General features: G+C 42.2%; 1 protein-coding gene across 7 annotated transcripts in view; it reads left to right on the top strand.

The window, feature by feature from the left end:
- Window positions 1-13755, top strand: part of ARHGAP24 (Rho GTPase activating protein 24) — a 170795-nt gene that overhangs the window by 131795 nt on the left and 25245 nt on the right. For 5 of the 7 annotated variants that reach the window (XM_027887228.1, XM_027887223.1, XM_027887225.1 and 2 more), the window contains one exon: window positions 4139-4261. In XM_027887228.1, the coding sequence (XP_027743029.1) occupies window positions 4139-4261 (123 nt within the window). Of the gene's footprint in view, window positions 1-4138; window positions 4262-7735; window positions 8435-13755 lie in introns of those variants that run through there. The other 2 variants (XM_027887227.1, XM_027887222.1) reach the window with 2 other exon arrangements.

Below are 13755 nucleotides of genomic sequence, written 5' to 3'. Positions count from 1 at the left end.
TCTTTTAAACTGTTGGTATGAATTTAATCCTTTTGCATTCCATTCTCAAGAATGCTGGAACTACTGTTTGCAAGAGATCCAAGATGCTTTTAAACGGACAAGGCAATATTTCATTCTGAGTTTAGCTTGGGTGTGTCCAGGTTTAGGAAAGGTGTTGGGTGAGACAGGAAGAGTCTTCAAAATAAGAACACCATTCCCTGCCCAGCTGAATACCAAAATGTCTGTGCGTTCTTATTTAATTGATGGGTGATAAAAAGCTGTCGAGAGCTGTTGAGCTTGCTACTTCAGGAAACAATCCCCCTTAAATGCAGTCTCTGCCTTTTGGTGCCTTTCTGAGTGTGTGGTGTGGTGCTGCATGAGCAAGCTGTGCCCTCTCTTTTCCCCTGTGGCGTGGGTCCCAGCAGGAATTGGCCTCTCCGTATTTTATTGTGGTTTTCTTCTTTTTTTTTTATTATTATTTCTGGATGCTGTCAAGAGTTCTTAAAGTCGTTGGCCTCGCTGGTACTGGAGGGACGCTGGCTTGGTGGCAGCATCAGCCTGTGGGTCACTGAGCTCCCCCAAGCAGGCAAGGACAGGATGGAACACTGGGCACCTCTAGGTCATTGCTGGTGCCAAAGGGGCAGGAGGAGAAATCTGACCTGTTCACAGTGGAAGGTTCATCGTGGTGCAGTGCTGTTCAGTGTTTCCACTCCACATGGATGTTACACATCAATTTCTTCAATAAATAGGAGTGCATTTCTGATGCTGCCAACAAAACAGATTGGGGATTGGTCAAGGCTGCAGGAATAACAGTGTGTGATAGTATGTTGTAGTTTTGAAACTGCAGACAGTGTAGATCCAATTACTTTTGGCCGTTACCAGAGGCTGGAGGAAACAGGATGTACACATCAGTTCTGTAAACAGCAGCTTTTCATCTTGAACATACCAGAGTCAACTTCTTTGGTCAGGTGGCTTGGGTCCTGTAACACCCCTAAAGTAACAAAGGAGAAAAGATGAGGAAAAAAAGGTGGAGTGCATATTCCAGCCCCTTGAGCTGGCCGTTCACAAGCAGGCCACAACACACAGGCTTAAGACATTTCTTGAACTGTGAATGCAGGAAAGGAAATTTGAGCAACATTTTCAAGTTGATGTACTTAATGGTGATATCCATGGTATGAAAAGGTGTCTGTTTTTTGGAGATTGTGATCTACTCATGCTTCATTATGGTCATAACAATAGTATTAAAAGGGAAAAAAAAAAAGGAAGTAGAGATTCTAAACAGTGTCTTTCAGAAGTGTCCGCAGACCTACTGAAGATTCAGAGAGGTCCTTTTAGTTTTGGTTTTCTTGTATTTTTTGTCTGAGATGACTCTTTCCCAAATCATGGTCATTTCTTCTTGTTTGCCCCCATCTTGTTAATTTTGTATGTAAAATGTAGTTCCACTAAAAATTAACATTTGCAGTAAAACACACATCCAAGTGCTCTTGTATCCCCACAAATCTTCTATTGAGGCTCTAGTTAATGAGTAAGAACTACATTTAATACACAAGTAGGAGAACCCTTCAAGATTTAGTATTATGTTTTGAAAGAAAGGAATTGAATTACAAAGTAGGCAGATCTAGAATTGCTATTAAATGATGAAGCTCCTTCTGCTGGAAAGCTTTGCTTTCTCATAACAAGGAGGTGTAACCACACACTGTGCTTTCCTTCTCTGCAAAATTAAACACAGATTGATTGTGTATTGGCTGAGTGGGTGTTTACCTGAGTTAGTTTAAATTACTGCTCTGGAATTCACACTATAAACGAACTAGCCAGACTTCTGGGATCAATCCAGTCTGTGTGGAGAACACCCTGCAATTTGTCATAATGTGATAACTCAGTAAATATTACTTAATCTGCTGAGTAAATGCTACATAATCTGCTGAATTTAAATGTGCAGGCTATTAAAAGAATATGGAGTGATCTGAGAGACACGTGAGAGGAGGACCATCACGTCATCTTTTTTGTTGTCTCTTTAATAGGAGAATCACGTCACCACTTTTTTTTATTCCTGGATCTGATACATATTAGGTGTATGCATATTTTGTTTTTGTTTTTTGTATGACACCTCACAGGATCCTCGTCTTTTAAAATGAAAAGAAGCTACAGTATAATATGATAAATATTTTTCTCCAGTATTTATCAGCCACAAAAAGGACTCAACTGCGGCACACACTTTTTCCTCTATACTATATTTATTACTATTATATTTAATAGCTGTGACAAGATACTAAGATTTTATTATTTTATTTTTTTGCTTTTTCAGGATAAAAACCCTGGGTGATATGTAAACTAGGCTAGTTTAGGTAAACTATTGACAATGACTTGTCCCTCTGTGTGTTTGAATGAGAGATCCATCCTCCTTCTGGTCAACATGGCTTTGTAAAATGTAGAAATGAGGAGTGAATTTCCAGACTCTTGTTTTGTTGTGGGCAGGGTTGATGAGGAGTGCTGCTCTTTGGGATGTTAATGCTTCCCTGTCCCCATACCTGTATCCTCCACTTCTTGAAAGGTAAAAAGGATGCAGCATAAAGTAGATGTAAGATCCATGTTTTGTACCATGCTTGTGCTAGCTACTGAAATAATTAACAAAACAAACAAAAACAAACAAACAAAAAAACCCACAAAACCACAAACAACCAGCAGTTTAACTCATCTTGATATTTCTTTAGTACTGACACTAAAAAGGGGTTCATCCCTACTATGTCTTAGAATAAAAAAACAGTGTTCTTTAGACTTTTAAATTGTGGTATAGTCTAAAATTAATTGGTCATTACTTGTTTGGATGTAATTTTGGGGAATGTACTGTATGGAATGGCTGTACTTTGACTGTGGAAAAAGAGTCTCTCTTTACCTCCAAGATCAAATTTAAGTTTTGAATAATGATGTAAACCTTAAGAATAATTCTTCTGTACAATCTACCTGTCTCAAGGAAAATCTGGCTTTTGCATTTATTAGGTTTAAACTTAAAAGTTTAAAGGTTAACTTTTCAGTTAAATCCCTTTTAGAGTTGTGTGCCCTAATTCTGTAAAGCATGAACTGTAGGACTAGGTTCATTCCCAACGGTTTTGCCAGGAAGTCATGATTGGATTTTCCAGCCCTTGAGAAATTTCTCTTTAGAAACCTAGCTGTTTTCTGTGCCCAGAACTAAGCAGAGCACTCTTCAGAAGACCTTGCAGGAGCAGTATTCCTGCTGTAGTGAACAGAGATGTTTACTTTAGATATGACTAGGATAAAGAATGGAAATAAAAGAAGCTGGAAAGAGATGAACACAGGGCTCACAGGATTTCTAGGTGCACTGCATTTGTGTGTGAAGTACATGTGCCTGCCCTTGTCTCAGTGAAAGGGCTTCAAAATGCCACTCTTCTTCTGGAAGGGTTTGCCCTTCTGCCTGGAAAGGTGGTTTGAATCTCCATGTGTTCTTGCACCAATACAGTACCCACGAGAATGGAAGTGAAGCAGGATACAAGTCTGAAAACCTGGAGCTGTGGCAAACCAAGTGCTGGTTTTGACCTTCTTATGTGGGCCCATCTTTTAAATAAAGGATTATAAGGCTGTGTGTTCCCTTTTAATCTAATCCTCAGACCTGTCCAAGGCAGCGGATTGTACCATGTCAGCTGCAAGTGTCGGCTGCCTTCTCCTTAGAGAGTCACAGCAGCACTTGGGTGTATCAAATGTTATTGCTATGAATGTGACACATTGTGTTCCTGAAAATAAGAGTGGAGTCATCCCCACTTGTTCAAAGCACCCTTATCTGTCTCTGCATTTATTCTCTCCACCGTGGTACAGTAACTGCTGCAAAATTTCCAGTGCATGTATCAAGTTACAGATTAGTGTGGGCCCCTGTGGTTCTTGGAACAGCATGGGGCTGTTTTTGTTTACTGATGACATTTATCCTCTCATTTCCTTTTGGAAGCATGACAGCTTCTCACTTTCTGATGGGGAATGTACTTACAGGACCTTCTTTTCATGCCACGTCTGACGATATACACTCCACTGCAGAGTATCCATGTCTGTTTGCTGTGGAGCTAGTGTCAGTTCTTCCAGCAGCCAGACTGGCAGGAGCTTGGCTGGGCAGGAAAACAAAAGGATTTCTAAGTGCATTTATCTTCTCTTGCAGGAGGAGACCGAGAGCGGATGACAGCTAATCATGAGACGTATCTCCTTATGGCAAGCACGCAGAATGACATGGAGGATTGGGTGAAATCCATCCGCAGGGTTATATGGGCACCATTTGGAGGAGGTGAGTCAGTGAGGGAACATGCAGGGCTCCTGGATGCACAAGGACATATAAGGGTTCTTCTGTTGTCTCTCAGTCACAGAGACAGTTTTGAAGTGAGGAGGAGAATGGTCTAGATTTTTCCAGAAAAAGTGGACTAAATAAACCCTTTTGTTTTCATTTGCAAAGCAGGTACGTTGGGCATGTTTCCATGCAGAGGACTCAATTAAAAGGCTTTAAACTGTCTGGAAGCACTTCCCTTGATGAGGATAGCACATGATAGTGTGAGGAGAAGTTTTCACAGAAAACTTCTGTGGTCTTCTGTGAAATTGGCTTTTCTACAGGGATAGGCAGAGTAATTCCTTTGGTCACCAGCTGAAAGACCATCCATGTGTTTCATAGAATGCCTGTTATGAGAATTTGTCAGCGATTCTCCTGCCAGTGACAGCTAAGACCAGTAATAGTATTATATAAAGCTATGCCTCAGAATATTAGCACTAGCAGTATAGGATTTTGACTGGCATGTCCAATAATTTTAATAGTACTGGATGAAAATTTATTGTCAGAAGTCTAGTTGTCTTTTTAGAAAGCTCTCTTATGTTGAATGGGCTGCAAATTATTATAATAATTTCTCTCATTATTATTTTGGTGATAGTGTGTCTCTGTTACTATGATATAGATGTCATTGGTACACTTGCACAAAATGTACGTTAATCAGTCTGTTCTTGGAGCTCTCAAATCTTTTAAGTCTAGAGACAGAAATATTTTCCTACTGTGAAAGAGCACCCAGGATTGCATCAAACAGTTGGTCTTGTTTGCAGGTTGCTAGAGAAATCAGGAAGGCAGGATTGTCTGTGCTGTTTCATAACTGAGAAGTGCAGTTAGCGCTGAAAACTGATTGCTGACTGCAAATGCCTTTTTCTCAACTGCCAGGTAGACCACAGGAGGGAGGAGGGGGAGACTGAAGGAAAGAAAACTTTTCTTATAAGCTGCCCACCTTCTTTGCTCTTTATTTGAGTTACAGTTTTTAGGAGAGGATTTCAGCCTAGCTGGTGGGCTGTGCTGAGGGACTTGCTCAGGTAGGGCCTGCCTGGCATCTCTGAAACATGACTGCCTTTTCTTTGTCTCCTCCTGGGAAAATGTGCCCTGGAGAGGTGGTGTGAAGTCATCTCACTGGGATCTGTCTCTGTGTGATAAATAGGCTGGCACAGTCCTGAGTCTGGGCATGTAGGTCTTATAATAGGATGCTTAAAAAAATATCCAGCCAAACCAAACAAACCCCAAAACCGACAAAGTGAAAGGTTTGTCTTAAAAGGCGTGATCTGCTACAGGACAGTTGAGTTGGTTTGGGAGAGGGAAGGTGAGAGGACCACAATCTTCTGTAATTAGGCTAGGTAAGAAATTTGCTTTTTTAATTAGCACAAAGGTTACCCATATCCAGCTTTCTCTTTGCAAAGCTGGCCTCTTGTTGAGCTCCTCAATATTCTCCCGTTCCATTGCAGTAGCAGCATAAGCTGCTGTGGCAACGATACATTTGGGGACTTTGGAGAAATGGATTTTTCAGAGAGTGCCTTCATGGTTTTTTGAACTTGGCTTCCAACACCACAGTATCTTTCTGTGGCAGATAATAAGGAAAGGCAGCCTTGCTGTTCTGCAAGTGGTGAAGTCTCTACGTGTTCCAGGCAGGGAGCTGAGATTAGGTGAAACTCCATTTCTAGCCCAAATCCACGCACAGAGCTACAAATAGAAACCAAATCTCCCAAGTCCTGACCCTGTACTTTCTTCACCAGCTCCTCATTTGCTTTTATAGGGCAAGAGCTATTTCGGATTTACAGCTGGGAATCCTTTCAGCCGCTATGAAAATTCTCAGGACATTGTCATTGTTCTAGGAACAGTTAAATGCCAGTGGCTGAAAGAGGCACCTCTCTAGGTACTTTGCATGCTGATTCGTGTAAAACAAAGTAGGAGCAATCCTTGCATCGCTGTTTGAATTCCTTTGTAGTTAAAATACTTCGAAGCATGTTCTTCTTGTTTATCCTATTGGATTTCTTGTGCAAATACCCTGACTCTGGGTTGTTTGTAATGGGAAGCAAACAGTAAATTCCCTGGAAAACGTGAGAAGCTTTGGCTGTGATAACAAGGCAAAAGCAGTATCATGGGGTTTGTCACCAATAAGAACCCTGTTTTTAGCATGTCCCCAATTTTATTAACTACTTAAATTGTTAGTCTGAGCTATCTTCAGAATTGTAAACAAGCCCTGTTAACGGTTCTGTGATTATGAATGTTGAGACACACTTATATTTTTATTATCCTTTCCTACAAGGATGTTTCTACAGCTGCTGCAACTGTCTGACCCTTTTAAAGACAGGCATTTCTGGCTTAAGTTGTCTTAAGAGCCTGCTTTTATGAGCTGTAGCTGCTGAAGTTAAAAACGATTTTATATGTTACAATAACTATAAACAAGATAGAGAAAAATTGCAGTCACCTGATGGAGACTAGCCAGTATTAAATTTATGAGACAAAATTATTTCAGACAGCTAATTAATCAGAACACTAGTTTAAAACAGCTTCCTAAATTTCACTACTAGATGGTAAACCACAATAGTCCTGTGTCACACAAGACAAGTGCCACTTTGAGTAACGTGAATTTTCTGGGTTTTTTAAGCATTGTAAGCAAGCTCTGCGTGTGTGTGTGCGAGCACACATGTAACAGATGTGTCTTGGTGAGCCACTAATATTAGAAGTTTGCCTGGCAGTGGGAGAGAGGACTCCTGGTACCAGAGCAAGGAGCTTTGTAAATGATTAACCGTATCATTAAATTGTTATTTGTTAACCTGTGCTAGAAAGAACAGGCAGGAGGGGGGCAGGTGGGAATCTGCTAAGGTGATCAGAAACAGCTTGTTTTTTGCACCAAAAGAATAAGGTGACTGTGGAAAAAAATCTGAAAGGGAAAAGAAATGTAAATGAGGCAGGGCATGTAATGCCTGTTTGCACATGAAATTCTCTTCCTGATTAGATTAAAAAGGCGGGTTTTTTTACAGAGCCTGGGACTAAGGGGGAGGGAGAAGAAGGAGCATGAGCATTTTAGCAGGGGTAGTAGCGTAAGGTCTGGCACCTCCTGCAGGAGCCAGGCACAGCCTGCTCGGTTTTCCAGCAGCCGCACATGACAGCCGCCTGAAGTCAACTCAAAGTCACCCGGAGGAGCAGCAGCAAAACCTGCGGTGCGGCAGCTCCTGCGCGTCCTTCCCCCGCACCTGCTGCGTGCACACGGCGGCGGTGACCGGGCTGCCATCAGCTGGCGAGGGGCCGGGGTAGTGAGCCAGCGCCGCATCCCCGTCTGGAGGCACGTATTCCTCAGCGGCTACCCGGGATCCTGCTGGCAAAGATGCGCTGCTGCCGCATCTGACGCACCTCTCCCGTGGGAGCTCCTGGTAGTTCGAAGGCAGTAAAAGCAGTAAAACAAGCGAGAAGCCCACGAGAGCATCACACCCAAAAGGAATCTCTTATGGGCAAAGAGCTTCTCGGGCGAAGGGGCTGTTATTTTTTGCTTCTTGGTTACAAAAATAGAGAGTGCCAGCAATGAGTGTCATGTCCTGGAGGATTCTTCGGTGGCGTTTTTGATATTGTTCTTCTCTTTCCCCTTGAACACTGCAGAGTGCTGACCTTATCCTGTGGAATTAGAGACTCTGCCACTCAGCCCCCTATTTCGGCTGGAAGGGAGAGGTTTTTCTCCCCCTCTGTGCAGGCACTTCTGTTTGAATGGAAGATACATCTTTTTGCTGAAACTCTTTTGTTGTGACATTGCATAATAGGCAGTTGTCTCACCGCAGGAAATAAAAGAAGCGAAAGGAAATAGATGGAAGGAAACTGTTCCCCAAAGCAAAATTGAAGCAGGGAAGAGAACATTAAAATCATTTCAAGCCCTACCCAAGATCTAGAAGACCGCAAATCTGCTAGCTCCAGAGGAAAATACACCATTATAAAAACTCCTCAGCAGTCAGTAAACGATGAGCTGTCGTGGTGTTTCGTCTGGATGCAGGTGGTAAAGGAGAGCTTTGGAGGGACGTGGGGGCTCGGCCTGTATGATGCCTGAAGACAAAAATGCTGGAGTCCGCAGCCCAGGTGCCTTAGCAGCAGCTCCTTTCATTCCTAAAACTACTTACAGGAGAATTAAGCGGTGTTTTAGTTTCCGGAAAGGTAGGTCTGTTCTGTCATTGTGTTCTGCTTTGCTAGTGAAACCGTGGTTTCTTACAAGTCAAGGGGGCTGTGTGTGCAGGGGCAGATGAGAGTGCTGAAACAAAAGACATTAAACAATGCAGATGCCAACATCCCACAAATGATTTATTTACTTCTTTGTTCATTTGTTTGTAGCTGGCCAGCTGATACTGTCTTGTCTACATAATAGCCAATGAATGCTGGAATGAGGTGTTTTGAGACAAGATTATTGCAGTGCCTCTGAGCAAAATTAAGTGAGAGCACTGGGGGAATCAGACCTGTGATGCTCTGAGTTTCCTATTTGTTTGGCAGAACATCGGGAAAAAGAGTTTCTCTTTGCATTTTATTTGTGTGGTGGGAGGGGGGGAGAAGAGAAGGGACCAAAGCAACATGATAAAACGTTCCTTGTGCAGAAGACAGAGTCCTTAGTTTCAGAGATTTCTGATGGATTGAAGTGTAGCTCTACAATGCACTGTCCTGTTGCAAGTGATGCATTGCCACTTGATCATGCTGCCCTGCAGCCTGCATTTGCCTTTCACCTGCTGCATGGAGATGTTTAAAGACAGTTTTCTTCTGCATTGCACATAATTGTGTTGAAGCAGAGCATGGCAGTACCCGAGGAAGGAGGGCAAAGAGGAGACTGGAGTCTGTAATATGTCTGCTGGAAGCACTGGAAGGGAAACACATCTGAGAAAGAGATATGACAAGTGGTGGTAAGGTACCACAGCGCTTGGGATGGGTGGGCAGAAACTGTCGCTATGACAAGGACAAAAACTTTGTGTGGGGGAAGAGGGGGACATTAGTGTTGTCTTAGAAGCTATGCTGGACTGAGAAATCCCAGTGAAAGGGCTAAACTGTCACGTTGTTTTGAAGTGTGAGAAATTGTTTGATACAGGGCTCGCACATATTCTGTCATCCTCTTCTGCTCCTCTTTCCATTGTTCCTTCATGCTGCCTCTTGCCCTTTTGCAAGACCATGCAGCTCTTTGCTCATCAGCCTCAGTAGTGATGTAGTGACATCATTGCCTTTGGGAGGATGTGTGAGCAGGCAGTCAGGGGCGATGTCTTGTGGCCAGGCATCACAGCCAGTGAGGGGCTCACTGCAGAACTACGGCAGAGATTAGCTATCACCTGCAGCTGAGACAGCACTGAAAGCTGTTTGCCTCCTGTGCCCCCTCCCCAAGGCCCTTGATTGCCGGAGTTCAGTCCTGCTGGAGACTGGCCAGGAGGATGTGCATGTGTATTGCATTTCCAGGTATTGGTGTGAATTAGAGCTACCTGTGCCCATTTTGTATGCTTAACTGTTTGAGAAATGTTTGGAAGTTGAATAAAGGATTAACTGGTAATTTTGCAGACAGCTGCCTTTGTGCCTAGCTACAGCCTTAGATACTCCAAGAAGAGCTTCAGCTGTTGATTCTTTCTCCATATGTTCTGACACAGAAACTGTCCATGTCTAAAATTTCAAGTGAAGGTGCAGCACTGGGGGCAGAGACAGAACGATGGAGGTGATGTTGCTAATTTGCTTTCCTCTCTGTATCTTGTTTCAGTCAAGAGTGTTGTCTCAAGGCCCCTAAGTCAGACCAGCAGAATGCTGGGGGCATGTTTCACTATGCCCTTGTCCTGATGAAGTCAACAGAAAGATGCACATTAACTGGAATTTCATTATGGTTGCACAGGCAAATTAGGATAACTACCCTTGTCTTATTAATTGGCATATGGAATAACTGTAACTTCATTTGTAGATTGTATACTTAAGTATAATAAAAGGCAAAACTAGCCTTCTGCAAACCTAGTCTGTACTTTCATAAAGCAGATTAGTTAGTTCTAACCTGTGCAACATGATGCAGAAAATAAAATTAACAGGGAAAATCATTGGCTAAGCATTGGAAGGGGAAGGAAATCATGACTTTTTGTCAGGCAGAGATAGATATGTCATGATCTTCACCAAGGAGACCAGGTATAGAACCCTTCCTGGAAATTCAGATCAAATTTCCTTTGTGATTGGCACCAGAAAATTAAATGTCAGATTTGTTTGGAGGTCACGTCGTAGGAGAAGTCAGTTGCTCAGAGGGCAGCATCTGAACAGAGACAGAGCCAAGCATCTTTAAACTTCCAAGTAGAGAAGATGCTCTCTGGTTAAGTTCCACCACAGGAACCTCCAGAGAGAACATGCAGGGTAAATGGAGAAAGCAGTATCTGAGGGTGGCATGCAATAGTGAGAACATTGAATAGATGGTGAATTTGGATGGGCAGAGTTTTGGAGGAGGAGGTGGCATTGGCTGTGGCTGGAGAATAGTGCCTGATGTGATCAACTGTAATAAGTTCCCAGCGATGTTTTTAAAATTGCCTCCTTTCGTTTACTGCATCTAGTTCTACTTTTATTTCAGTGTTGTTTTTCCTAAGCAGGTTATTTGAGTGTGCAAATATTTTAAACTCCTGGGCGGGAGTTTGTCTTGCCTTCTCTACTGCTGGCATCACACTGACTGTGGGGTATGGGAAGACTTGAAGGAAAGAAAATTATTCAGGCAGGAACAAAATTCTGCTGCCACTATTTTTGGTGGGATTTTTTTCCTCCCCTCTACATTCCAAAATTCTGTAGAGAAGAAACTATTCCCTGCCTTTGATCCACTCAAAACAGTACTTACTGCTGGGGAACATCTGAGCAGAAAGCTGATAGAAAATAATTATTTAAAACTCCATATTAGGTGTTTTGTGGCCATGACAGCCCCTTCTTTGTGTTACTCCACGACCTTTGTTCGCAGCCCTGCTTTGAAAGCCATTCATCTGATGTGTTATTTTCACTGTCAGTGAATTACTGATGTAGACTGAGAGCTGCTTAAAATTCTCATCCAGATCCTAAGCTGAGATGAGTTCCTTTGACTTTAACTGACCCTTTCTGATCAGTATAGCCCATAAAATCAGAACTTGTTTTGGAAGGTTTGGGATCCTTTGCTGCACATTGTGAGAACACACATACAGGCATGGGCCTTCTGTGAAAGCATCAGCCCTCAGTGCTTTTTGCTCCCTGACACCTTCTGGCTCACCATTTGCCTGTGCTGTGGTAGAGCTAGAGCAGCAGGTGGGCCTTTTTGAGGTATTCTTTATTTCAAGCTGTTCTTTAGGGAGTGAGGTGGCAGAACAGCCACCTTGATCTTCTCCTGTTTTCTTCCTGAATCAGAAATCTAGAGACTTGAGATGTGAACCCTGCCTGTGTTCAGTTAGCTAAGGAAATCATTGACTAGTAGCATTCTTAAGTTTTAAAACTGTACTCTAACTGTGAATATGTACCATAAAAAATACCACAGTGCTTTCACAACTCCTGAGTAGACATGTGCAGAATTTGCATATAGCATTCGAAATAGTTTTTCATAGTGTTCCTGGGTATCTGTTAAGCATGGAAATCCAGTTGCTCATAATGTTTACAAAACTTCTGCCACGGGAATGTTCTAGCTAATGAATAACTGCTCAGCATGCCCTTTGCTAGCATGTGATTTTCCTCTTTGATGTTATGCGTGATCTTCGCTTAATTGGATATAGCTTTAAAGACCTGCAAGTGCTCTCTGAGAAAGCAGTTCTGCCGATTAAATCTAATGACTGGTCAGAACTGGAATCCTATACATTTTCCTGCCTTCTACCAGCTGTGGGAGAGCAAAGCTGCTGCTATGCTGAATCTCATGGTTTCTTGTTAATTTACTGGTTTCCCCTCTGACACCCTGTGTCAAGGATAAACCGAATGACAGGTCAGCTCTTGTGCATCTATGCATTCTGAATTTTGGAGACATTGAGAGTTAGGAGGAGAACTTGGGTTTGGATTACAATATGCGTTATGAGGGCTCTCTTTTATTTCCTTCTCCACAGAGCTGTTCTTGTTTAGTTGCTGTAGTGGAAATTTACTTTTAAAAAACTAGCATTATCATGATTCATTTTTAAAAAACAGAAATTATCTCTGTGATTTTGGTTATGTTGTAGTCTGCATAACTTGGACTATCTTTTCCTAAGTGAGGTGCTAGTAGTTACCAGTTATAGCTGATAATGTTCGTCATTGTCTCTGCCAACCTCTAAGGTAACTGAACATTTGCAGCCACAGTTCTTGACAGCATTACCTTTGCTTCCTAATGGTCAACATCTGAATTTCATCAAGTGTTCACTGCAATGTCACTATAGTAGTTAGTTAGGACATAAGAGGGGATAAAAGCATTAGAAAGGGACGGTGGAACAAGGTGCATTTTACAGGACAATGATTGTGGCTTTTATTCCAAAGCAAAATCCAACAGGTGCCAAAAAGATGATGAGCAAGGTGAAAGCTATGTGACAACATGATGTGGAAGCAGAGTTCTTGTGTTCCTGCCACTTCTGCACCTGGCAACAGCGTACCTTTGCCATAAGGCATCAGCCAGTCTGTAACTTCAAGTCAATATTTGTGCAGGCTTATCATGACTGATTTCTTTCATGACCAAGTGCTGCCTGGTGCAGTGTTCTGCATTTGTTAGGTGGAGGAAATGCTTCCTTTGGAGGAGCTCAGCCTATACTTTGGCACAAACTCAAGCCTTCCTGAGATGAAGTCCAGTGCCAAACAGTTTGGAGAATGAGGAGAGTATTAAATGGTGACTTCAAGGTGTGATGTGGTGACACAAGACTAAGGTCTTAGCTTTATGTTATTGCATGGTTGTCAGAGTTACCATGTTAGCTACGAGCTTCCCAAAGCTGAGTGTGGAGATCTTCGTGCCTGTGAGGTAAATATGGTATTATCACCATTCGTATAGATGGGGAGCCAAGTCTCTAAGGATTTCTCTGCCATGTGAAGATATGGGGCATACATGTACCCCTCCAGCTAGTAAAGTATATCTGTGGCCAGACTTGATGTAACTGTTCAGAGGATTGTGCAGGATCTGAAAAAAAATCTGTTAAATCTGAGACAACTGCCGTAGTTATTATGTCTCTTCTTCAGGCATTCCTAGCTGTGAGTATTTTAAGTGTCTCAGGGAAAGTTGCTTCATTTACAACTTCCCTTATTGTAGACAATAATAGAAATAAACTAGTGTCTACACTTAAGGGACCAGAACTAGGAAATTTTAGACTCTGATTTGGACTTACTTTTTTTCTCTATCACATCAGGTTTAATTTTCCCTCAGATGTAGGTTTTATTAAGGTTTTCTTTCTACAATACCTGTAATTTTCTGCTACAAGGCAGAAGCAAGCTTGTCATACCTGTGTATTTAATCTTTGTCATCTTCTGTATATGAATCACTTGTTACTTTATATTTGTCCTAAAAAATAGTGTTTATTTCTAGTTACAGAACATCT

Source organism: Empidonax traillii, unplaced genomic scaffold, assembly GCF_003031625.1.
Source record: "Empidonax traillii isolate 1590-97213 ecotype Southwest subspecies unplaced genomic scaffold, ASM303162v1 scaffold205:size1172791, whole genome shotgun sequence".
NCBI lineage: Eukaryota > Metazoa > Chordata > Aves > Passeriformes > Tyrannidae > Empidonax > Empidonax traillii.
The sequence above is the reverse complement of the archived record's forward strand: the minus strand, read 5'-3'. Positions and strand labels throughout refer to the sequence as shown.